The 24089-nt window shown below is 43.6% G+C and overlaps 2 protein-coding genes across 7 annotated transcripts in view; one reads left to right on the top strand and one right to left on the bottom strand.

Moving 5' to 3' along the window:
• Nucleotides 1-6411, top strand: part of ULK4 (unc-51 like kinase 4) — a 364809-nt gene extending 358398 nt beyond the window's left edge. For 2 of the 3 annotated variants that reach the window (XM_016163283.2, XM_036219850.1), the window contains one exon: nucleotides 789-6411. In XM_016163283.2, the coding sequence (XP_016018769.2) occupies nucleotides 789-852 (64 nt within the window). In that variant the 3' untranslated portion in view covers nucleotides 853-6411. The remainder of the gene's footprint in view (nucleotides 1-788) is intronic. The other variant, XR_004950599.1, reaches the window with a different exon arrangement.
• The window catches only part of CTNNB1 (catenin beta 1), a 34728-nt gene continuing 16636 nt past the window's right edge, over nucleotides 5998-24089 (bottom strand). For 2 of the 4 annotated variants that reach the window (XM_036219865.1, XM_016163302.2), the window contains exons 2-15: nucleotides 18884-18944; nucleotides 18212-18442; nucleotides 17754-18007; nucleotides 17388-17626; nucleotides 17098-17299; nucleotides 15839-15983; nucleotides 13138-13241; nucleotides 12718-13056; nucleotides 12316-12474; nucleotides 10780-10899; nucleotides 9676-9826; nucleotides 9459-9580; nucleotides 8322-8382; nucleotides 5998-7282 (exon numbers count right to left, since the gene is read on the bottom strand). In XM_036219865.1, coding sequence (XP_036075758.1) covers nucleotides 7074-7282; nucleotides 8322-8382; nucleotides 9459-9580; nucleotides 9676-9826; nucleotides 10780-10899; nucleotides 12316-12474; nucleotides 12718-13056; nucleotides 13138-13241; nucleotides 15839-15983; nucleotides 17098-17299; nucleotides 17388-17626; nucleotides 17754-18007; nucleotides 18212-18442; nucleotides 18884-18896 — 2349 coding nt within the window. In that variant the 5' untranslated portion in view covers nucleotides 18897-18944 and the 3' untranslated portion in view covers nucleotides 5998-7073. The remainder of the gene's footprint in view (nucleotides 7283-8321; nucleotides 8383-9458; nucleotides 9581-9675; nucleotides 9827-10779; nucleotides 10900-12315; nucleotides 12475-12717; nucleotides 13057-13137; nucleotides 13242-15838; nucleotides 15984-17097; nucleotides 17300-17387; nucleotides 17627-17753; nucleotides 18008-18211; nucleotides 18443-18883; nucleotides 18945-24089) is intronic. The other 2 variants (XM_016163303.2, XM_016163304.2) reach the window with 2 other exon arrangements.

Raw genomic sequence — 24089 nt, 5'->3', positions numbered from 1 at the left:
CGAGGCTGCCGTGGTGGGCAGCCTGGGCTCAGCGGGGGGCAGCTGGCTTCAGCCACGTTCCCGTCCCTCGGGAGCCTTGACGCCGACCAGGGATGCCTGGCACGGCCTCCCGCCCGCGGCCCCTCCCACCTCGACCCACCTCCTTTATGCAGCCCCCCCCTCCCACCCCGGTTATGTGGCTCCCACTCTGGCTCTGTTTCCGTGGACTCGAGAGCGTGCCACGAGCTAATTTTATACTTCACGGCACACCGCCGTGTCGTTCATTTCTTTGCTAACAGTGGTTAAGGCACAGGTTTAATGTGTCTCAATTTGCTCCAATGACAGAGTTTCCATTTTAAGCTCTTAATTGTACATCCACACCTGTGAGAATAAGAACCGCAGAGCTGCGGCCTGATTGGCCCGGAGACGGGGAGACGGAGCCAGGCAGGCGGCGCTCGCAGTGGGTCTGGGATCTGGGGCTTTCCGCACGGGCAGCTGCCGGTGGGTGCTGCGCAGGACCCGCACGGGGGGCCCCTGGCTGCTGCGACCTGCCTCACAGTTCAGCATCCGTGCACCTGGTGCGTAGTTCAGATGCTGAGTGGTGGCAGGGCCAGTCCCGGGCCCCAGTCAGGCTGTGGGCTGGGGGTTCTCACCGCACCACCCGGGAACCCTGTGTCTGCCTCTCGGGACGTGCTGCAGGGCGGCAGCTCTGGGGAGCGGCTGGCCTGTCACACAGCAGCCCCTCTGGAGGAGGAGGAGGCGCTCAGCCTGCAGATGACGAGGGTCTCTACCTTGGTTTTTTCTCCCAGTTCATCTGCCGACAGCACGGTGGCTTCCTTGGCCCAGGAAATCCTCCAGGCTGCTGGACGCTAGGCCAGGACGCACCGAATGCAAGCCCGCCCTGCCGCACCACCCCTGGCCACTCGGGCAAGGTCAGCGCCCCAGCGTGCCCGCCACATCGACACCTGCAGCTGTACGTGGACCTAATAAAGTCAGCTGAACCCAGAACCTTCCGGCTGAGGCGCGCTCACTCTGGGCCCCAGAAAACCGACTCAGAATAGAGCTCCTCGGTTCCTGGGGGACACATCTGGGAACCCCAGGCTTGCTAGCTGTTCTCAGGATGTCCTTGCTTCTCCGTGTGGGCCGGGCGGCCTCCCCTAAAGCCTGAGCTGCCTGTGCTAGACCCGTGGAGAAGCCACGTCCCCGGCCCGCCTCCATCTGAGAGGTGGAAGGCAGGACCAGGCCTGAGCGCTCTCCAGCGCGGCCCAGGCAGGCCTTTGGGAGCTAGTTTCTTGTCTTCCCCACTTTTGACAGGCTGCCTGGCTTCTGCATTTGGGGGACAAACTGATTCCAACAGTCCTGGCACAGGCAGTTAAGTTTGCTCGAGGAACGCTGGCTTCCTTGAGCGTCTGCCCATCTAGATGGGTCGATGACATCTAGAGTTGTACCCCACCCCGCCCCCCGCCCCCAAGCTGCCGCTGTGTATCCCTGTCCCCTTGAAACCTCCCAGCTTCTTCCTGTTCCCTCACACACGCCCTCAGAACCTCCTAGGTCGGAGTTGAGCCCGTGAAAGTACCTCGTGGAGTCTGCAAAGGTGCCGGGCTGCCGCACTGAGGCAGGCATACTCTGGATCTGGACTGGGAGGGAGAGTGGGCCCTGGACAGCTCAAAGCAGGTGAGCAAGTTGAGGCCGTTCCTTGGTCTCTGGGGCCTCAGTTTCCTGATCTGCCAAATGAAAGGACTAGTAGACTAGACCAAAAGCCGCAACCCTTTCTCCCAGCTGGGGTGCCCCGTGCGTAAGAGGTTGTGTTTGCCGCGATAAACACTGCCCCGGTTCTGCCCCAGGCGGCAGCCGCCACGCACAGGGGATGGGTGGGACCGGCAGAAATGGTAGGAGCCACGTGGCCACATGGGTGGCCACATCGACTGCACACCCCGGGAAGCCGTCTTGCCGCCGCCAACAGCCTCCCTTCGCCAGAGATCCGGGTAGTCCGCCAGCTTCCACTTGGCTTTCTCCTGTGCGCGGCAGCCCTGCACCCAGCTCTGGCAAAGGCACGCATGGGAGTGACCGCATTTCATGCCCACCGCGGCCCGCAGAGCAGGCCTTCTCAGGAAACAAGTCCCAGAGAAGCCAGTCCACTCGCCCGGGTGGGCTCAGGACTCAACTCCGCAGCCCTTGTGTGTCCCCAAGCGGCATGCCCAGAGCTTGAGCTGTAAGTAGCTGGGGTACGAGAGGGTGTCCCACCCAGGAGCAGGCGGTTCCGTCTGATCGCGCACCGCCTCCTCACTGCCTGTGTAAGTCCTGCTGGGCCCCGTGCCCGTCACCGGGCTGTGCACCCACGTGGCCCTGGCCCGGCTGGCTCTGCCTGTATTCCCGGGGTGACGGTGGGGAGCTAGCTGATGGGGCAGCCAGGGGCGGGGCCTTTAGCTCCAGTCGCTTTAACTGCTGGGTCCAGACACAGGCACAGGCCTCCATTTTCACGTGAAACCTGTTCTCCCTTCATTTGGTTCTCAGCGAACCAGCTGAGCCCTGGCCCGGCGCCCCCCAGCGCCCCCCAGCGCCGCCCCCCCGACATAGTCAGAGCGATGGAAGCACCACTTCCCTTTCTGCTGAGCAGGGAAGGCTCCATTTAAGGCAACACAAGGTGTTAACATTCCAGAACCTTGGAGTTGACTGTTACTGGCCGAGGAAGGGCCTGAGGCGGCCAGGGGCGAGGAGGGTCCCAAGCAGTGCCGCTGCCCTCTGAGGGGCCAGGGTACCAACGCTGGCCCATGCTAAGCCTGGTACCCAGGTGTGACGCTAGGTCCACCTGCATTGGGGGTCCTTTTTGTCATTCTCACAAAGGCATCCAGTGGAAGGCAGCACCCCCAGTTCCGGCGCTCAGAAGGGGGGGCTGTGAGGCTGGCCGGGCAGGCAGCAGGAGGCTGAGGGCAGACACCCTTCCGTGCCCTCCCCGTGTGAGGCCCATCCCCTCATCGGGCTCCCCAGGCTGGCTCCAGGTGTGAGGCAAGCGCTGGCCCCCTCAGAGCCCTCGGGGTCCTGGCAGTGGCAAGGGGCCCAGACCTTTCTCCTCCAAGCTTCAGGTGTTCACGCTTAACTAACTGGCTACAACCCACAGGCTGGGCCTCCCAGGGAGGAATGGCGTCCCGGAAACCACTGAAGTCAGAGGTAGGAGGCACAGGAGGCAGCAAGAGCGCCGGCGGCACGGCTGCCTCCCTCCCCCCACCGGCAGCGGGCCCCAGGCTTCAAGACCGGGCCCGAACTTCCAGCCTGAGTCAGGGCCCGGGGAACTGTCCCTGGGAAGAACCATTTGGGGTGACCGGCCACAGGTGTCCTGAGGAGCAGCTGAGTTACCTGGGGCGGCTCAGGACATAGGTCTGCTGGATGCAGCAATAGAATTTACTGCCTTGCGTTCTTTGTAGGTGTCCAGCCCCTTGGTTACCCCTGTTCCTATTCCCCTGAGGTGCTCTGTATCATCTGAGGGTCTCGGGTCAGTTCTGTGAATGCTGTGAATGCAGGTATCACCCCCGTAGTGTAGCTCAGAATGGGGCTCTGGTGGCCCAGACTCTTGTCCAAAGCAAGTGACAGGAGGAACTGAGCTCTCCTGCCTCCACGTTAAGCCAGATGCCCTTCTTCTCCTTCTCCTAGCAACAGAAGACATAGAACTAAATCTCTGATGTACGGACATATGCGGGGGCTGAGGTGGGAGAAAGGGGCTTCGCCCCCTCGAGGGTTGTCTGCAGTGCGATGGGAACAAGACTGGCCAAAATTCAGGACCTAACAACCTCAAGCTCCGGTGAGGCCGAGGGAGATGTGGGAAAAAGCAGCGTGGCCTAGAACAAGGACCAAGGACCAGGGAGGCGTGGAGCCCCAACGGGACCGGCAAGAGTGGCCTTACAAGCGCCACTCCTGGCCTTTGACTGGACACCTGATCTAGACGTGGATGTGTGACAGCCCACACTGGACATGGGCCGGGAGGTGGCGTGGACGGCGCCCAGGATGCGGACAGGTGAGAAAAAGCAGCTCCTTTTCTGCCCCATCCTTGTCCCCCTCCGTCATTTTCTAATTGCTCTGGGTGGGCGACTCAAGGCAGGTAGAGTCTCACTGACTAAACAACCGGCTGCAATTGGTCACCTGGGCTCTTTGCTTATTAAACCAAACACCCCAATTCAGATCTTCTGTATTTTAAGTAATCAAAATAAGAAGAGCTTATTTATCTGAAAGATTCCAATAATTAGATCAAAGCCTCACGTCTAGAGTATCTACTGCAACATGAAAAAACTGCATTCTTCAGCTCAGTGGTGGTCACTGCAGTGAAATCAAATGTCCTAGGCACCTCTGTCCCCAGGTAACCACTGTTCTGATTTTTGCAATCTCATCACTTTGCTTTTGACTTTGGCCATCCATGGATGGCCATGGATGACTGATTTCAAGACAATGTGCCGTTCTTTTGTGGATCAGTGAAGCCCTCCGACATGTCTTTATGTCCTGCTTTTGTTTAACATCGAGTCTGAGGTATACTCATACTGTTGTGTATGGATCAGTTTTTTACAGCAGCGTGGCCACTCGTATAAATGTAGTGATTATTGGACAGACATGTAAGCGCCCAGTGTGGACTGTCACACACTAAGCCATACTGGACCTTGAAGCAAAAGAAAAATCAATCTCTGTTTAAAATTTTGATATTTTGTTGGTCATGGATTTTCTGCATTAATTTGTTTTATGCAAATGGGCTACTCAGCTGTTCCACAGCTCTACCCTCCGGCTGCATCTCACTGCCAGCAACGGTACTGGCCGTCCCGGCCTTGCGTTCAGGCCGACAGTGAGCAGAGCGCCTTCCTCATTCTCCTGAGAGGTTGGCCCTCCGGACTTCCAAGCACCGTGCAGAACCACCCCGCTCAGATTAACTTCCATACTAAGTTCTTAAATAGAACTTCAAAAATATGATTTTAGGGAATGTTCTGAAAATGTTTTCTGGCTTTAAAAAGTTATTTAAACGAAGCACCCTGCTTTGCCGCTCTGGTACGCGTTTGCGGTACCGGCTCGGTTCTGTCACACTGAACGAAACCTGAGACCTGTCGCCTCACTGGGTTACAGATGTTTCCTTTCCAACACCAATTCCATTTCAGACCACAATGAGGAATGTGAGGCTTCACAAAAGGTCCTCCCCAGATGAAGCCGATCTTCAACAAAAAGGAACTGAGTATGTATTATCTAATAGTCACGATCTTAATAAAAATACAGTGGATCAGTAACAGCCTGCCCGAGCACAGAACACTGACTCTTTAAAGAGCAGAACACAAGTCTTACACAAGTCTTAACAGGTCCACTGACTCTGCCCTAAGGGATGAGCTAACGTGTCAGACCCACCACCAGGATGACAGGACCAGCTGGCGGATAGGTGGAAATAGGCCCATTCTGCTTGACTATGTTCAGATAAACATCAGCACTTAAGCCATCTTAATGATCAGTTCAAAGTGGAGCTGAAGGAATTCCCCTCTCTATATGAGTCACGCTTATGTGAAGGTGCCTGAAATCCAACCAGATAGTTAATTCTTCATTATTACCTTAATAGACTGAAACCATCTGATGAATTTAGGGTGGGGATGCCTTTGTGACCTTCAGTTTTGCTCTATGTAGCCTAAAGACTACATGTCTTTGAATTAAAGAGACCACCGGTCACTTGGGGAAGATTATACATATGACCACAGCGAGAGACCAGGTTGAAGGAGTCTTGACCAGAGTCCAAACCCAGAGTCTTTCAGTTGGAGATGGCAGAATCTCTCCTCTTACACAAGCAAAGGCTCGCTCGATCACAGTGTTCAAAGCTGAAACAGTTTTTGGTGCCATTTTACCCAGGGCTAAATGCTAAAAGTGGCTAACAAGCCCATCTAGAGGTGAAGCTCTACGATTTATAACTTAAATTAGTTCACAGTGTATGTTTTCCTAATGCTGACCTCGATCAACTCATTATCCTCACAAACCATTTAATAAGGAAAAAAAAAAAGGACACAATCGAATGAATTAAAAGTTTAATTCTGAACCATTTTTATAACCGCATTTTCTCTTGAAGCATCGTATCACAGCAGGTTACAACAACTTTGGGATAAAAGGCAACTGGTAAACTGTCCAAAACAAGGTTCCGAATAACACCTCTTACTGATTTACCCTACCCATACGTATCCCAAATAAAGTTTTTGATCAAAAACATGAAATAGATCCACCTGCTTATTTTAAGCATATTAAAAAGGAAACTAATTGGACCATTTCTATTTGTCTATTTTATACAAAAAGGCTACACAATGTTACACTTTATTCAGATTACAATTAGAGTGATTATGAATTAGTGTTCTACACCATTACTCAATTCTTAAAAATTAGAAATTGCTGTAGCAGTATTCACTATAACTTAACACTACAAGACTTAAAAAACTAACAGTTACTGCAAAAAAAAATTAAAGAGCTACTTCAAAGCAAGCAAAGTCAGTACCATTACAGATATTAAAAAAAAATTTAACAAGCAAGGCTAGAGTTTGATAAATTCCATCTTGTGATCCATTCTTGTGCATTCTTCACTTCTTGAGTCACTCCCAAAATCCATTTGTATTGTTACTCCTCGACCAAAAAGGACCAGAACAAAAAGTTTACTTCAATTGTTCCCATAGGAAACTCAGCTTGGTTAGTGTGTCAGGCACTTTCTGAGATACCAGCCCACCCCTCGAGCCCTCTCAGCAACTCTACAGGCCAATCACAATGCAAGTTCAGACAAAACAGCTGTATAAAGAGAGAAAGGCTGCTATTAATGTTTAAAACCGCAAATGTTACTCATTTGAGTATTAAGTTGCAAAAGCTGTGGCAAAAAAAAACATCAAAGTTAATAACTTCCACACATGACCACGTAACAACCGGAAATCTGAGAACATTCAAATGTTCTAAGACATCTCCTTTCAAAGTATGTATCTGTTTTTGTGGCAGATTTACAAGGAGGCCTAAACCACTCCCACCCTACCAACCGAGTCTTTCTGAAGTTCTGTAGGCAGAGTAAAAGTATTTTACCCAAACTGGCTTTTCTAACTTCTTACCTAAAGGATGATTTACAGGTCAGTATCAAACCAGGCCAGCTGATTGCTGTCACCTGGAGGCAGCCCGTCCATGAGGTCCTGGGCATGCCCCAGATCTGGCAGCCCGTCCACTGGATAGTCAGCACCAGGGTGGTGGCCACCCATCTCATGCTCCATCATGGGGTCCATACCCAAGGCATCCTGGCCATATCCACCAGAGTGAAAAGAACGATAGCTGGGATCTAGAAGAGCCAGGGCGGTGACAAAATGGGCCAGAGAGGGAGAAGAAAGACATAGCAGGTTACATGGAGGCTACGGGGCCCGTGGCAGCAACTAGTCAGAAAGCACTGCTTTCTAGCCTCTGCAACTTCTGGCTCTCTTCAGCCAAGTCCCCAATGCCAGGCCACCCATGGGCCTACATGAAGTCTGTTTCCAGAAAAGGCAGACTGGCAGATTCTAGTCCTCCCATCAGTTTGCCCCTGAACATTTTGCATTTGCCCAGGCAGAGACATAAAGGTCCTCAGGGGAGCAGCAGCAACCTACTGTATATGACCCCCCATCCTGACCCTAGGCATCAAAAGGCTCAGGCAGGAGACTAAGGCAATAACAAGGAAGTCTGGCAGATATAATCTACCTGTTGGAAAGTCTAGGCAGTACCCACAAAAGTACTGAGAAAAGTCAAGACACTATTTCCAATTAAACCTTTGCATGTTTTATCTTAAAGGGTTGACATTTATATGTCTGTCAAGGTAAGAAGCTTATGGGCTTTAGTGAGTGGTCTAGTAATTAGGAATAACCAGTTAAGATGAATAGTTATAGCTGTTAGTGGTCTACCCCATGGCTCCATCTCCATTACTGAAAACTGAATTAGCTTTTCAGAAAACCTGAACAAAACAACTATAAATATCTACCCCAGATCTTAGCTTGGGGACAGAAGCTTCCCATATGCCCACTTCCTGGCTAAGTTGTAGACACAGGTATTATGGCTTCTCTGACCAAAAAAAGCAAGTGAAAAGCCAGGTGACAATAACATCCTACAGGGCAGAGGCCTGACACCAGTGACTGTTGGTGTGACCCTGCTGCTTGCTCAGTGTGTGGCTCAGAATTCCCTAGCTCCATTCAAGATAACTGTTGCTAACTCTGGAACTTAAGAACTGCCTTTAATTGCTGACACTACTTTCCTGCTAACACTGGTTTTCTAGATAAGCAAACCAGCTCTTTTGATAAAGCTCTAGAACTGTAGCTTGATGTGGAGGTAACTAAGAAGTATGAAACACATACCATCCTGGCGATATCCAAGGGGTTCTCCCTGGGCACCGATATCAAGTCCAAGATCAGCAGTCTACATAAAAAGGTATAAGACAAGGAAGCAAAATGAAAATTCTCAACACATACTTTTGAAAACATCCTATTTGCAGATTACAAAAAAAACGAACTCAAATGTTACAGAAATACTTAGAAAATACTGAATTACTTCAAAATACAGAAGTATACAATATACACTTCAAACTCCACCCCTCAAAGATTAACCCTTGATACCTAAAGAAACATGTTTTCCCACTGCATAGTGTTAAAAATATTCACTACTTTATTCTTTCAATAAGTATATATTAGGTACTTACTATATGCCAGGTACTGTTTTAAGTGCTAGAGATACAAACGGGCGAAGGGTCTCCCCACAACAGGACATGTTATATGAAATAATTTTGAGCCCAAGTAGCTAGAAGGACGAAGTTGCCGTTAACTAAGATGGAGACTATGACGACAGGAACAAACAGGTTCGGGGAAAGAGGTGGGGGGCAGGAGGTGCTGAGAGCTCCAGCTGGGACACGTTAAGGTTGCCTACAGAAACCCAACTAACACATCTCTCACTGTTGGACAGTATTTTTTTTTTGTGCCTTTTTTTTTTTTCACCTAACAATATATAGGTGAAATATATATATATATTGGTCATCCAACCAATATAATACACTGTATTACACTATACCATAACTGAATAAACTTTCTGGGCAGTTCTAAAGTTTCAACGAATAACTCTGAACTGATGACAAATACTAAAGACAAATAAAAAGCAACTCAAGTGGAAAAGTAGATGAAAATAGCATTAAAAATAGCTGATAAACTGACCTCCAACTAACAGTATTTAAGAGATTGCCTCTTTCCTTACATCTTTTTGAAAAATGTTTTTTAATCTGATAGAACTTTTTCTAGGTTAAGCAGTTTAACTTGTTCATTCTGAACAGGCTTTTTAAAGCTGTCGTTTCCTTCCTCACAGTAGTTGCTAACAGAGCATGAGAATGACTGTTCAAGCCAAGGACACAGCTGGCACGACTGAGTGCGCACTGAATGTGCTGAGGGAACCACAACGGCCTTACCTGCCCTAGCGGACAACCAAATAAACGCGTGCACACCGCCTACCTCGTTCCAAGCCATGGGCTCCGTTCTGAACAGAGAACTGGTCAGCTCGACTGAAAGCCGTTTCTTATAATCCTGTGGCTTGTCCTCAGACATTCGGAACAGAACAGCAGCTGCATATGTTGCTAAGAGAGGACAGAGAAAAAGGCCCTTAAGGAAAAACGGAGGCTTCCCTGTGTGCACCGGCTGAAGGCGTGGTTCCCCCTCCCTTCCTGCTCACCCACGCCCTCGTTCCTGGAGTGAAGCAACTCTGTCAGAGGGGCTGTGGCTCCCTCAGCTTCGATAGCTTCCGCAGCCTCCTTGTCCTGAGCAAGCTCACAGAGGACCCCCGCAGCTACTCTTTGGATATTTTCAATGGGAGAATAAAGCAGCTAAGGAGAAAACACACAAACACCTAATTAAATTAAAACACGGCAAGCACCCCAATGTGATGCAAACATTCCCAATGCAGAGTGTAGGTGGCATTCGTACTACCTGTATTATTAAATCGTAATGGTCACACCCAGCTTCCCAATGGGGATACAGGCTGGGAACATCACCGAGCACTTACACTAACCCACATGGTCTCGCCGGCTACACACCTGGGCTGTACAGTAGAGGCTGTTGCTCTGAGCTTCAAACCTGTAGAGCATGTTACTGCGCTCAATACTGTGGGCAATCCTAACACAATGGTCAATAGAGATTTACACTAGCATCACCACAAACGCAAGGCAAGGTGTTGTGTTACAATATCGCAAGGTGCTTTGAATTTTCCACCTCCGCTATACTCCTATGGGACCACCACGGCACATGCAGTCCTTCCTTAACCAAAGTGTCATCATGCAGCCCAAGACGGCGTTCTCTAAATTTATTTTCCAAAGAGTTTAATGCTCTGGATGGAGCACTGGTTTTCTAGAATATTTTTTAGCTACAAATCCTTTCTTCAGAGACAGTTTTCGTGGAGCTAAGACTTGGAAAACCCAGGGTTTGTTGGAGGCCGGTGCTCTGGCAGCCCAGGCCAGCTCTCATCCTCCAAAACTGAGCGCCCCGAAAAGTGGAGCACAAAGTCTCCTCCCTATTCTTAAGGCCTTTCGTCCCAGTGTTTCTCCTGCTGCCTCCTACCATGGATATTCATAAAATTAAATGTATTCAACATAAAGAATATTGTACATTGAGATTCTAGTTTCCATACCTTGGCAAGGGTACGGACAGAGCGCTGTCACCATTTTGTAAATGAAAGTGAAATGTTGATCCCCCTTGGTCCCCAATTTCCTGAAAGTGTGCTTATTAAAATCTTGAACTATCATAAATATAAAACCTAGAACACCACTTAAAACCAACATACCTGCACGAACAATGGAATGGTGTTCAGTCCTCTGATGACGATTCGGTTGTGAACGTCACGAGCTAGGATGTGAAGGGCTCCGGTACAACCTTCAACTATTTCTTCCATGCGGACCCCCTCCTACCAAGAGAAACACAGCTCACCAACGGGGCATTCGCCTTCCTAAAGTTTTAAAACTGAAGGACCTTCTGAGTAGTAATTACTAGTTATTCACATTAAACACCCTGTTCCCCAGAATTTGCAATTAGTTTAGAAGTGAAGGAGAATTCCATTAATTGAATGTCACTGAAAGGGGACCTTGGGGCAGCCCACAGTGCTCTGCACCGTGAGGCACAACTTCCGTGCACCCGAATCCCAGGGAGGACTTCCCACGGTGAGGGCACCAACCACTCTAGATAAGCGGGAACCAGAAAGAAGACACACAACGATGGAAAAGCAATGCCCTGCCCATGCCGATGTGCTCCTTTCACACACTCCACTGCTGCGCACCTATGTGTATTTGGTGAAAACTAAGCCAAGTTTTATTACTAACTACTAAACTTCTACTGAGCTGCCAGCAGAAAATCCACTCCTCACCCCCTCCAGACTACTCAGCTGACAGCCTGGATGAGAGAAGGTAGTTAGCTTTTTGCAAAATTTTAAGTACTATTTGCTTTCCCTATCTAAGCTTTTTAAACGGCTAGATTCTGCTACTTTTATAAACAACTTGATTTTTGTTAAGGACACAAAAACTCTTTTCTAACAAAGAGATTTAAAATAGAAGATAGTACTCTGCATTTCATTAAGCCACCTCGCAGACCCAGGCTGATACTGCAAGTAATGAATGTGGAAGGCAAAGCCCCTACTGAGTGCATATATTTAACAGCTAGCAATAACGTAGTCCCAAATCCGTCTGGTAAGGTCCGTCGTCTTTGTTACTGAAGTCAACAAGTGACTCTTCGAAGGTCTTGACTTTCTGAGGACTCAGCAATGTCTTTACTTGTAACAAAGCTAATTTTAAGACTGTAAACTAGACGTCAAAACTTTAGGGTGAAATTATGGGTAAAGATTCCAGAAATGCTACTACTTATTCTTGAAATGTTGGTAATCGCAGATATATGTAAACATTTTAAACCACTCCTTGGAAGAGATAATAAAAAGTATGTTAAATATTTACAGGTAAAACTCATGTTGTAGTAGAGAAAAAGGGGCTTTGAAATCAAGACATCCGTGAATTCAAATTATGGCCCTGCTACTTCCTAAGAAGTGAACCTGTGTACGGATTAAATGACAACACTGTATGAAGTACCTACCCCCACAGCAGTAAATCATGCCCCACACTTCCTTCGTGAGACTGATGATGCAAAGATGTAAAGGAGATGTCTAACGGAAGACCATAGGGGCCACGCTACTAATCTTATCTGTAGCCACACAAACAGCAAGCAGCCCTTCCCACAGGAAAGAGGATGGAGGGAGCCAATGACCAGAGAAATTCAGGATCCCATGGATTTATGCATTCCCGTAAATATCCAGGTGTCACTAATAAGGTTAACCTACCACAAACTGCTGCTGTGTTCCGCCCATAGACGTACGGCGCTGGGTGTCCTGATGTGCACGAACCAGTAACTGAACTAGGCGTGGAATGGCACCCTGCTCACGCAAAGGTGCATGATTTGCCGGACAAAGGGCAAGATTTCGAATCAATCCAACAGTAGCCTATAGATAAGAAAGAAGAATAAAGAACTGGCATATAACTCAACAAAATCACTTTCTTAGCTTAAAATTCCTGCATCAAAGTTACTAATATCAGGTTGACACTTCAAAACCCCACCTCATCCGAGCTGTATTACCATCTACAAAGGAATCCAATTCCTACTTATCAACCCCTTATGCCCAGAGAGCCTACTAGATGGACGTGGTTCATTTTCAGTTCTGCCATCTTCTATTCTGGCAACTTACCTTTATCAGAGGCCAATGGGATGGTGGGTGCAGGAGCTTCACCACAACTGGCAGTCCATAGTGAAGGCGAACAGCATTCTGGGCCATCTCTGCTTCCTGGTGTCGGCTGGTCAGATGACGAAGAGCACAGATGGCAGGCTCAGTGATGTCCTCTCTATCACCCGCACGAAGAACAGTACGCACGAGGGCCTCTATGCCACCCACTTGGCACACCATCATCTTGTTCTTGTAATTATTGCAAGTGAGATTAGAGAGAATTCCAGCGGCACAAGTGACCACATTGATATCATCGGAGCCCAGCAGCTGAACAAGGGTTCCAAGAAGACCTTCCATCCCTTCCTATGGAATAAAACCAGATGCTCAGTAGTATATAGTCATCTTGACTCTTATCGCCAAGGCACCAGTTTACTCAGAATTTACCTGCTTAGTTGCAGCATCTGAAAGATTCCTAAGAGTCCAAAGACAGTTCTGAACAAGGCGCTGACTTGGATCTGTCAGGTGAAGTCCTAAAGCCTGCATTCCACCTAGAATATCAAAAAAGATCTAAGGCAATGGCCATTAGCTAGTAATTCCCATCAGCCCTAAGTGTCTTCTCTGGACACCTAAAGAGGGGTCCCTCTTTATTGCCAAAGCTTATGCCGTCCAAGTCCTTTATTTCCTTTTATTTTCTAGAAAGCGCCTCAGTTTCCCTTTCCTTTCCAATTCATCTCAACTTGCAATAACTTCTGTTAAATATCTACTGTTCCTTCCTTATACGGAAAAAGCTTTCGTTATTTCCACTGTTCCACTGTAGGTAATATTCCTAGTACTTATTTTCCTTCACCTAGTCAATCACTTCAAAAAAATATAATCAATACTAGGCCCTATTTCGAGTTGGAGCTGTATCAGTCAGCAAAATATACTAAAATCCCTACCCTCACATGGTTTCGTTGGAGGCAGACAATACACAAATATACAATTAATAAATAAACTATATAGTATGTCAGATGGTGTTAAGTGCTACAGGAAAAAAATACAAGACAAAGGAAGGGGCTACAGCTTTAAGCAAGGTAATCAGGGCACCTCAGTGTGAAGTGTTTTCTGAGCAAAGACCTGAAGGAGCCATGTGAACTCCTGAGGCAAGAACAAGCCAAAAAGAATGCAGTGGGGCCCTTACTGCCAGGGACTATATAAAAGACATCCAAAATACATGCCCCAGAGGCTCACAACCTTCCATGTTTAGGAGCCTAATAATGCAGGACATTTACACTGGCAGGAGTCCAAAGAAAAACTCGATTCCCCACACAATAAGCTTAACTTCATCCATCTCTCTCCCGCTGAAATCACTTCTGAATGCAGAAAGAGAGAGACTTTCCCTTGTCTCCTTGTTCATTTTTACAGTTTTGTTCAACTTACGCAAATTAGTTTAAATCGACTTGCTATCATTCTCATAGCACTCTGTACTTTTCCTTCATAGTATTTATCAGAATTATAATTAAGTCTACCTTCCCTACAAGACAAAGATCATCCCTATCTGGTTCCTTTCTCACAGTAGCTCCAGCTACTAATTAGTGACCTGCACAAGGCTGATACTCAATACCTGTAAATAACTAGATTCCTCTCTACCTTCTCTCTTCAAAGATTTTCTTCCTCTACTGTAAAACTATCTTAGAGAGTGGATCTTAACTCCAGATGCCCATCGGAACAGCCTGCACAGACTTTAAAAACACATTCTGATTCAGCAGGTCTAGGGTAAAAGTCCCATGCAAATGACTTTGAAGCACCTTCCACCTCACTGAGACCTTGACCCCATAGATTAAAAAACAACTCCCAAATCCCGAGCCCACACTCTTACATTCCAGCACCATACATTTCCAGCTACCCACTGACCTTGTAGTCACTATGAATATGTGAGCTTCTTCAGTTATTCTATCCAAATTAAACAACCCGCTCTGGTAGTTCCATGGTACTAATGTTCTCCCCACCACGAACCACTTTTGGTTGCATCTTTAGTCCCTGGTCCCTGCATTATCACAATCTATGGAGTCTTCCAAAGTCTCAAACATTCGTCCTTTGCGTCTGTTTTTAATAATAACAACTTCATTCCTAGAAGTTTCTAACACATCTCAGTGGCCAGGCTTGCTTGCCTATGGTCTATTCAAACTGTCATACAATACCGTATTCATATTCCAAATACTCCATTGTGATGCTATGCCAATGCTTAATAACCATCAACAACAGCTTCTCATTAACTATAAGATAAAGACTAAATTCTTTAGCATAACCTTGAGGAACCTTTTAGAATCTGGATCCCACTTACTATTCCGAACTGATCTAAACATTCTACATTTATGGTTCCAAAGCTGGAATAAAGCTTGAATAAAATCTTACAAAGACTGAGAAGTCCTGCATGATATAACCCTGCCTAGCTCATCAACTTCGTCTTAGCTACTTATCCCATTACCAAGTTCTAGTTACACAGACTCTCTCACCTGGAATTGAACAATCTCTTCCCTATCTTCAGGATATAACACGTGATGGTTTTCTCTCACTCTCCAGCTCTCATATAAATAATAAGTGCCTTCGCACCCTGTAATTCCATTTAACATCTTCTCAGAGAAGCCTCTTCTCCCCACCCTTCATTAATTCTTTAATCACTACTTGCTATTTGTTTTCTCATATTAACTTATTCATTTTGTAACCACCCCATCATTTTGCGTATTTCTATCACTCTCACCAGACAGTAAGAATAAAACTACTCGTAAGCATCCACTACCAATTAAGGAAATCACTTTGCTACATGTAACTATACTTTAATAGAATATATTATAACATAATTTCTCCTATATATTCACAGGTCTAATGGCAAAGCAAATCTTGGGTTTGCCCAAAACCAAAATTAAAAAATTGTATCAAACCAAGTATTAACTGTCGTTTTTTATGGTTAATAACTCTGGCTAAACCAGGTTTATATAGCCTCAATGTTGGTGTCATACGGAACACATAACTTTGTCTGAATGTCATCTTGGCTACAAAGTTGAATCCTACTTTCAGTCCATTAAGGTCAAGTTCCTAAGAATGGTAATCTAATCAGAAACGCAGATGCTGTGCACAAAGATCCAGAATAGACGTGTATACTTACCAGCTTCTACGATAGCCGGCTTATTACTAGAGCAGACAGACAGCACCTTCAGTACTCTGCTTGTGGTCCACAGTAGCTTCTCATAAGTGTAGGTCCTCATTATATTTACTAAAGCTTGAGGTCCACCGCTAGCCAGAATGATCAGCTAGAAAGACGTATATATTTTTGTTAGTTGTGAAATCTGGATCAAATGCCTGATAAAAGCCATAGTATAATACCAGCCTATTTCATTATACAAAAGTTTCAGCTAGCTTGCCACTGACTTAAATCCTAGACCCCATTATTCAGATCCTCATACTGGGGCCCTATTTAACCCTTCCTTCTACAGCATTCTACTCAAAGTCAGGCATCCCAATCCTCCTAAGAATGTATCATCACTGGCCCAATTTTCTTCTTCCCACAGTGATCACAGCAAAAGAAAAAGAAAACCACGTTGCTATGCAACAGTAACGCCCAAATATAAAGTTGTATTAGAGCTGATTTGTTGAAAATTTAAACCAAAATGGGCACTTTAAAAAATCCTAATGATTTGGTTCTTTGCTTTTCCTAACCATATCTACCTTACAAAGAGATAACACACAATAAAATAATCCTTCATTCCTGCCCTTTACTTCCCTGCATGCCCCCACCTCCCAACTACCCAGGTTTTCTAAAAACAAATCTTATCGCTTCATTCATGGCTCTACCGAAAATTATATGACTGCTTCACACTGTTCTTCTAGCACAGTCTGCAAAGCCCCGTAGGATATGCCCTATCTCAAAAGTCTCATCTCAGATCTCTCCTTTTCCTTTCTGTGTATGTCTTGAATTCCCAAAACTCGTCATATTTCCCTCCCACAAGACGTCATTCCCCTCCATGACTTTCACCTAGTCAATCTCTTCTCATGCTAGAGAGCTGAACTTAACTAGCGCTTCCTCCAAGAGATCTCCTTGAACCCTCCAAACAGGGTCGGGTTCACTTATGTGCTCTCATAGTTGCTTTACTTCCTTCCAGCATACGAATTAAATAGTAATTTGGTTATTATTTCAGTATATTCCACTCAAGAATGAAAGCTCTGAGAGAAGCTTGTCCGCATATCCCTAGCACAGTAACTAGCACAGTGCTTTACATACAGATAGTTGAATATTTAAAGGAATGTCTAACTTTTCTAGGATACATACAAAAAGGGTAAGGCAGACAATTTGCAAAAGTCCACAGAAGGACCCGGCATTGGAGGTCTCCAAAACTCCATGACAACCACATTCAGACAATTCTTTACCTTGCTCTCTTGATTGCCGTAAGCTAAAATCTGAAGGCAGTCTGTCGTAATAGCCAAGAATTTAACGTTTGTTTTATTGAGCAAGGCGACCATTTTCTGCAGTCCGCCAGCTAAACGCACTGCCATTTTAGCTCCCTCCTGATGCAATAAAAGGTTGTGAAGAGTTGTAATGGCGTAAAACAATACAGAATCCACTGGTGAACTGCGAAAAAGAAAAAAGCCTCATCAGAAATGTTGTGATCACACTCTTCTCCTTGTTAGCTTCAAGCATCCTGACCATGTTTTCTTACCCAAGCATCTTCACCAGGGCAGGAATGCCTCCAGACTTAAAGATGGCCAGCAAGCCCTCACGATGATGGGAAAGATTGTGCAAGGTCCCAGCAGTACAGCGAGCTGTTTCCACATCATTTGTATTCTGCATGGTACGTACAATAGCAGACACCATCTGAGGGGAACGCATGATGGCGTGTCTAGAAGCTTCCTTTTTAGAAAGCTGATGAACCATAACTGCTGCTTTATTCACCACCACCTGTAATGTACAGGAATTAGGAGACATCATTAGTTTTCAAATACGGATATTAGGTAAACATTTTGAGACTCCTTCCTCGAAAGTTTCCTTCAAAGCAGATTAAAAGTCTAGCAATGTCACTACTGACCTGGTCCTCATCATTTAGCAGTTTTGTCAACTCAGGGATTGCACGTGTGGCCAGTTCGGCATCATCTTGATAGTTAATCAAATTTACAACAGCATGTTTCAGCATCTGTGATGGTTCAGCCAAACGCTGAACGTTAGTGGGATGCGCAGCATCAAACTGTGTAGATGGGATCTGCATACCCTCATCTAATGTCTCAGGGAACATGGCAGCTCGTACCCTCTGAGCTCGAGTCATCGCATACTGTCCATCAATATCTGGAAAAGGTAAATTCAACACTCACGACCCACAATTCAGCATTCACCCTGAATACTTGCTACCCTCAATGGTGACGATGACTTTGCAATCATCCCCTTTTCTTTACCACACCATTTTATTTAAGCTATTACACACTAACTTTTATAAGAATAACTAATTCTCAAAGCTGCATTTGACTCTTAGTAAGGCAATAATACTCGTACCAGCTACTTGTTCTTGGGTGAAGGACTGAGAAAATCCCTGTTCCCACTCGTACAGGACTTGCTGGGTAGTATCCACATCTTCCTCCTCAGGATTGCCTTTTCCACTCAGGGAAGGAGCTGTGGTAGTGGCACCAGAATGGATTCCAGAGTCCAGGTAAGACTGTTGCTGCCAGTGACTAACAGCTGCTTTTCTATCTGGCTCCATGGCCATGTCCAGCTCCATCAAATCAGCTATAAAAATCAAACAGCATTAGCATTACTACCATAGAAATGTTATCTTAGTTAAAAAATATGTATATCTATCTGTGGTATGACCCACTGAAATATCTTTAGAAATAAAATTAAATCTGGAAACAGCCAAGAATAACAGAATGATAGCCAGCATAAGCTCAGTGATGAACACCTACACTCTTAGGGGGCTACCTAAGTTACTCACTGAATCAGTGGAAGAATGGTACTGCATCCAGGCTCCAGAAGCAGTCATCCAGACTAGATTCCTGCTGGTGGCTGGTTATTTCACCAAGCCATTAGGAGGAGTGAGCAGAAAATGGAGCAAAAGGTAGCCTGATAAGTAAGCAGGGAGAGAGGAAAGCAAGGGGGATCTCAGCCAGACTGGGTTATTGGCAACGAAGCAGAGCCCCAATTCAGTAACTAAAGACTTAAGATACAAACCTTGGGTAGCCATTGTCTACGCAGAATTTTCAAAACTGTTGTATGGTGTACTTCAGATACCCTAAAAGAATTAATCAAGTCATTAGGATTTAAAATTAGTCTGATTTTAATACTCGTATGTCACTAAGATGACCTGCTAGAAGTAATGAACTGTATTCACAAAAAGCCCCAAAGCCTCTTATTCCACGTGATATAGTGAAAAAAGATCTCATGGTCTCCTCCGGAAATCTCAACCACACTTCATCACTGTTCAACTTCTAAACGAAAACTCCTCTTTAACAAGCACCTCTTTTTAGTAGCAATATAAATTACAGGTATTTAGGATGTCAAAAAATATAATTACTGAAGATGACAAAGAGAGCATAAAAGCTCTAATAATGAAGGCCAGGGAGGGGGGAAAAGCTATCCAAATTCAACTTCTCACACTGAAAAATTCATAGAACCTCTTTGGACAGAAGTGGTCCAATGGGATTTTAAAAACACTAAATTTTCATTAAACCGATCAATTGTTTTCTGATATAACACAATGCTTTCAATAAAGTAGATTTTAGTAACTGGGTCAGAATAGATTTTAGATTTTTTTTTTTAAGAAGCAAAATTACTTTTCAAATGAAAAGTGCAACAAAAATTAAAAGCATCTTTTTTAGTAAAGTTTTTCTGAGTTCAAATTTATAGCAATGATTATAAGAATTACTGCATATATAAAAATCTTAGTAATTAACTTATGTCTGTATTTTTGTTTTATTGTTTAATATTCAGGAAAACACTGAATCACACACAGGGAACTATTTGCAAATTAGAACAATTTAAGGGTTTATAGCCTCTAGATAGTCCTATGAACAAAATTTCCTTTATAACAAAGTCTGCCTCCAAATGAGTTCATCTTAAGACTACAAATCAACATATTGGGTTGATTTACCAATGTGTAAAGATATGGGCTAAGATATTTAACTGTTTTCTATCAATGTACAAAGAAGGTGAAATACATTTAATGAAATTGGAAACTGCACTCTAAAGTCCTAGTTTTTTCTACGTGAAGGAAGCATGCAGTTTCCTAAAACTGCCCTTTCAACACTAGATTTCTGTAACCACAAAGATCACTTGACTCTTAAAGCTGACAAGAGTTGTGGATACAATTGTCTCACTGTCCACAATAAAACATTTGACGACTTACGTACAAGGCAAAATGGACAGAAAATAGTAAAGGTTATTCCTGTCAATAAGAATCTTGTATTTTAAAATACAGATGACCCCTGAAAGGCACACAGACGGGTGGTAGTTTTAAGGGGCACTGCTCCACGCCGTGGGAAATCTGCATATAATTTAAGTCCATCCTCCGCGTGTGCCAATTCCCATCTGCCATCTGACCCTTGGACAACCCGAGTTTGAATTGTGCAGGTCAACTGAGAAGTCCGAGTACCCATCAAGGTCAAACTCACGCTGTTCAAGGGTCAACTGTAATTTACTCAGCAGGATTATGCATTTAATATTTTGATTCAAAAGTACTAGAAACTGAATATACTGTCCAGAGAAACCTAGGGCAGAATCTTGCCGCAAGGCCTCCCTCGTTCTTCCCCAGCGCGGAGCTTTCAGTCCAAAGGCCGGCTCCCCTCCACTACACCTTGCCAATGAGCTCCCATGGACCAAGGCTTACCAAACACTTCAGAAAAACCTTCATTAAAAGGAAAAAGGTCAACAAAAACTGACTCTTTTTAAAGACGGACCTTAAAAATAGAAGCAGGATAGAGAAAGAACAGCATGTTTCTATTTATTATTACCCTCACAAAGATTGGGAAGAATAAATAAAAATTTCAAAGTTCAATAATAACTGAAGTTGGGGAAAAAAAATCAAACCTCCCAGAGAATAAAGGAGAAAGACACAAAATTCCAAAGAGAACAAACAAGAGGATCAATCCCGGGAATCAAGGTTTCAACTACGAGGCATTTCAGAAAGAATTACTTGAAACAAAAATGAGAAAAGCATACTAAGTGCCAATCAAGACAGTGGGGGAGAGGAGCTTAAAGATTATGAAATACTAAATGTCCCCAGATACAAGTGATTACTTATTACAGACTACTTTGGGTTCTGCCAGCTTTACCACTACCAAGTGGTGCTTTGACAAAGAGGATGCTGGGGACAACCAACTTATCCAGTCTAAACAGGTAGTAGGCACGGGCATCTTTCCCTTTTTCTTTTTGCTATTTAAATGCATTTTCTTTCCAATTATGTATTTTATAAAGAATACCTCAAAATTCATCTTGCAATTTCTTATTTAAGCTCTACAAAGGTTTAGAAAAATATATATCCTTTATACATTACTTCTAACTAAGCAGTAAGTTCATCCTGAAACATACCTTATTCAAAGTATTACTCTAAGTAATTTTACCTTCAGCTTTTATAAGATTACTTAGGCAAACTAGGGTTTTCTTTTTTATTATGAAAAATTCCAAATGTGCAGGAAAGTAGACACGACTGTATAATGAACATCCTTATCCCCTATACTTAATAACTGTTAATATGCCATACTTATGCCTCCCTACAGAATGATTTTTAAGTAAATTATGCACATTAACATCTTACGTGGCTCTAAAAAGCAAGGATATTTTCTTATATACCACAGCATTATAAAAGATTAGCATTACTAGCTGCTACTCAATTTCACAATGACTGCTGGAGCATCTACTTCGCCTTCTGCACTGTAAGTGGCCTTCTGTCAAAGTCTACATGATACTTCTTGACAGGATATAGATTTCATACTTAAATTACTTCTCCAGTTCCAATCAAGACAAAATTATCTTAATTACCTTAGATTTCAAAACGTTTAAGTATTACTAACTGGGAGTAACTTGGCTATATAAAAATAAAGTAGATCTATTATAAAACCACAGTTTTTATACTGACAGTTCACGGTAACAATTCACTTATGCAATAATCTGCACTGAAAGAACTGAAGCCAACCATTTAGTCTGTCTTCAAGTAAGAATATGCAACTCTATTTCAGGACCAAAATAAATTTTTGATATATCCTCAGGGATTAAAAAGAGTTCTTAGTAAAATTTATTTTGTAAATCTAAAAACACATACATATGCATTTTTATTAACTGTCACTATAATACCTTGCCATTTAAAAAATTTATAGTCTCCTCAGATCTTGTTTTAGCATTTTTCATTAAACACTAAAACTTTTGTTACAACTCATTCCGGTCTCCCTTCTGCTCTTACTCCTCAGCTGCGTGTGTGTGTTCTGAAAGTTTTCCTTGACTGGCCAATAAAAAATACACAGTGAAACACACTTGTTCCCCCAAAACACCTAACATTAATCCCTTGGCATTCTCTTTAAACATGCAAGTGCAAAAATGGCTATTAGAAATATGAACTGCCTGTGGCTAGAAAAAATTAAGATGTTCCCCGTATCACTTTTCTCCTTCATTCGCTCTTCTCTAGCCTATCCGTAAAGTAAAATATATGCTTCATATGAAATGTTTCTCTGTTGTTCCCATGATATGCAGTTAATGACATTTTGATATTTTTGGTATCAACTTAAACTTGCTGTTAGGTAGTCTTTTAATATAATAATCAATTCCTTGTCTTGTGGACCCTTATAAAATATTATCATCTGTATGCTATAATTTAACTGTATGCCCTTGGATATTCATGAATGTTTGTCCTTCCTAGTATGCTATTCAAACAATGCTGAACAAATATCCCTGCAAATAAACAATTCTCTTTAATTTCTCCCATCTGATGATTGCTTCAATTACTGGGTTAAACAGTAAAAAGTTTTAAGGTCTTTGATACATAGCTCCAGACGGAGCATAAGTTGATACAGTTTTCACAGAAGGAACTGTACTAGTGGCCAGCTTAAGAAGGGCTTATCAGCATCAGCTGTTACCACTGACAACTTTTAATAGCTATGTGCACACATTTAATTTTTACACCGCCACCCGACCTGCAAATCCTTAAGAAACTGTTTTGGCTTTCTAGATTTTTGATATAGTCCTCATTTATGTTTTTATTGAGTATGTGTATATATTATGCATAAGAACCCCCTTGAATAATCACAAATATAGCACATTTAGGCCAACTGTGTATATATGACAATATGATTTTACTCTTCATAAAAGATTATGGTAATACCATTTACATTTATGATATATCGTCAGTCTCACCAATGAGTAATTTCACACAATCTGTGATCAGTAACACAATCCTAATAGTCTTGATCTTTCAGGAAAAAAAAAAAACTTTCACTTTAAGAACAAATTACTACACTGAGAACAAATTATTATACACTAAGCAAATTACTACAAAAACCAGACACTATTTTTTCTCCAGTTTATATTAACATAAGTAACCAAGATATTAATATTTTAAAACACAGCTACTCCAAAGTACATACTGAATGGCCTTTATCCACATAAGCGCATTTTTGTAATATCCTAATATAATTTTATGCCACTTAAAAAAAACAAAACAACGCTTCATATTGTTTATGTAGTAAAAGTACAAATACTACATACCAGCTTCCTAACACTTGGGGGCAAAGAGAATAGGGCTGGAAAGGGTATTGAAGATGGCTTAAACTCTAGCAGTTTTTTTTTTTTTAATCAAACAAATACAGCAAAATTACATCTGTTAAATCTAAGTGGTGAGTACATGGGTGCAACATTATTTTCTATACTTTGCATATCAAAAATAACTGAATGAAAACAGCTGTATATCATTCCAATAAACTCCAAATGGGATTTCTAAAATATACCTTTGTACTTTAAATCTTTTAGAACACTTAAAATGGAGTTACCCCTCCCCAAGTAATTTTATGTACACTGTACACTTCTGTTAAATCAGCTAAACTTTACAAATTCGAGTCTCAAATACGAGGCTAAAATACATCCATCTCCTCGAAAAGGAATAGTGGTAAAAGCTAAATAGGCTATGAGTATATTTTATAAGGCTAAAGACTGCAGCTACATTGGAGGATCTATTTCCATCACATGTTGAAACTAAAAATCCTGTTTCTCAAAATGAGTACACAAGATTAAATGGAGAGATGCCTTGTTGCTGACTAGGAAATTTTTGTACTATATAAAGATTTCAGTTTTCTCTAACTTAAAACACCTGGATATAATGTGGCAATTGAATAATGAAAAAAGTGATATTTCAATTAGTGGAAGAAAGATTATTTGATTAGTAGTATTAGGAGAA

The sequence above is a fragment of the Rousettus aegyptiacus genome, unplaced genomic scaffold, assembly GCF_014176215.1.
Source record: "Rousettus aegyptiacus isolate mRouAeg1 unplaced genomic scaffold, mRouAeg1.p scaffold_m13_p_4, whole genome shotgun sequence".
NCBI lineage: Eukaryota > Metazoa > Chordata > Mammalia > Chiroptera > Pteropodidae > Rousettus > Rousettus aegyptiacus.
The sequence above is the reverse complement of the archived record's forward strand: the minus strand, read 5'-3'. Positions and strand labels throughout refer to the sequence as shown.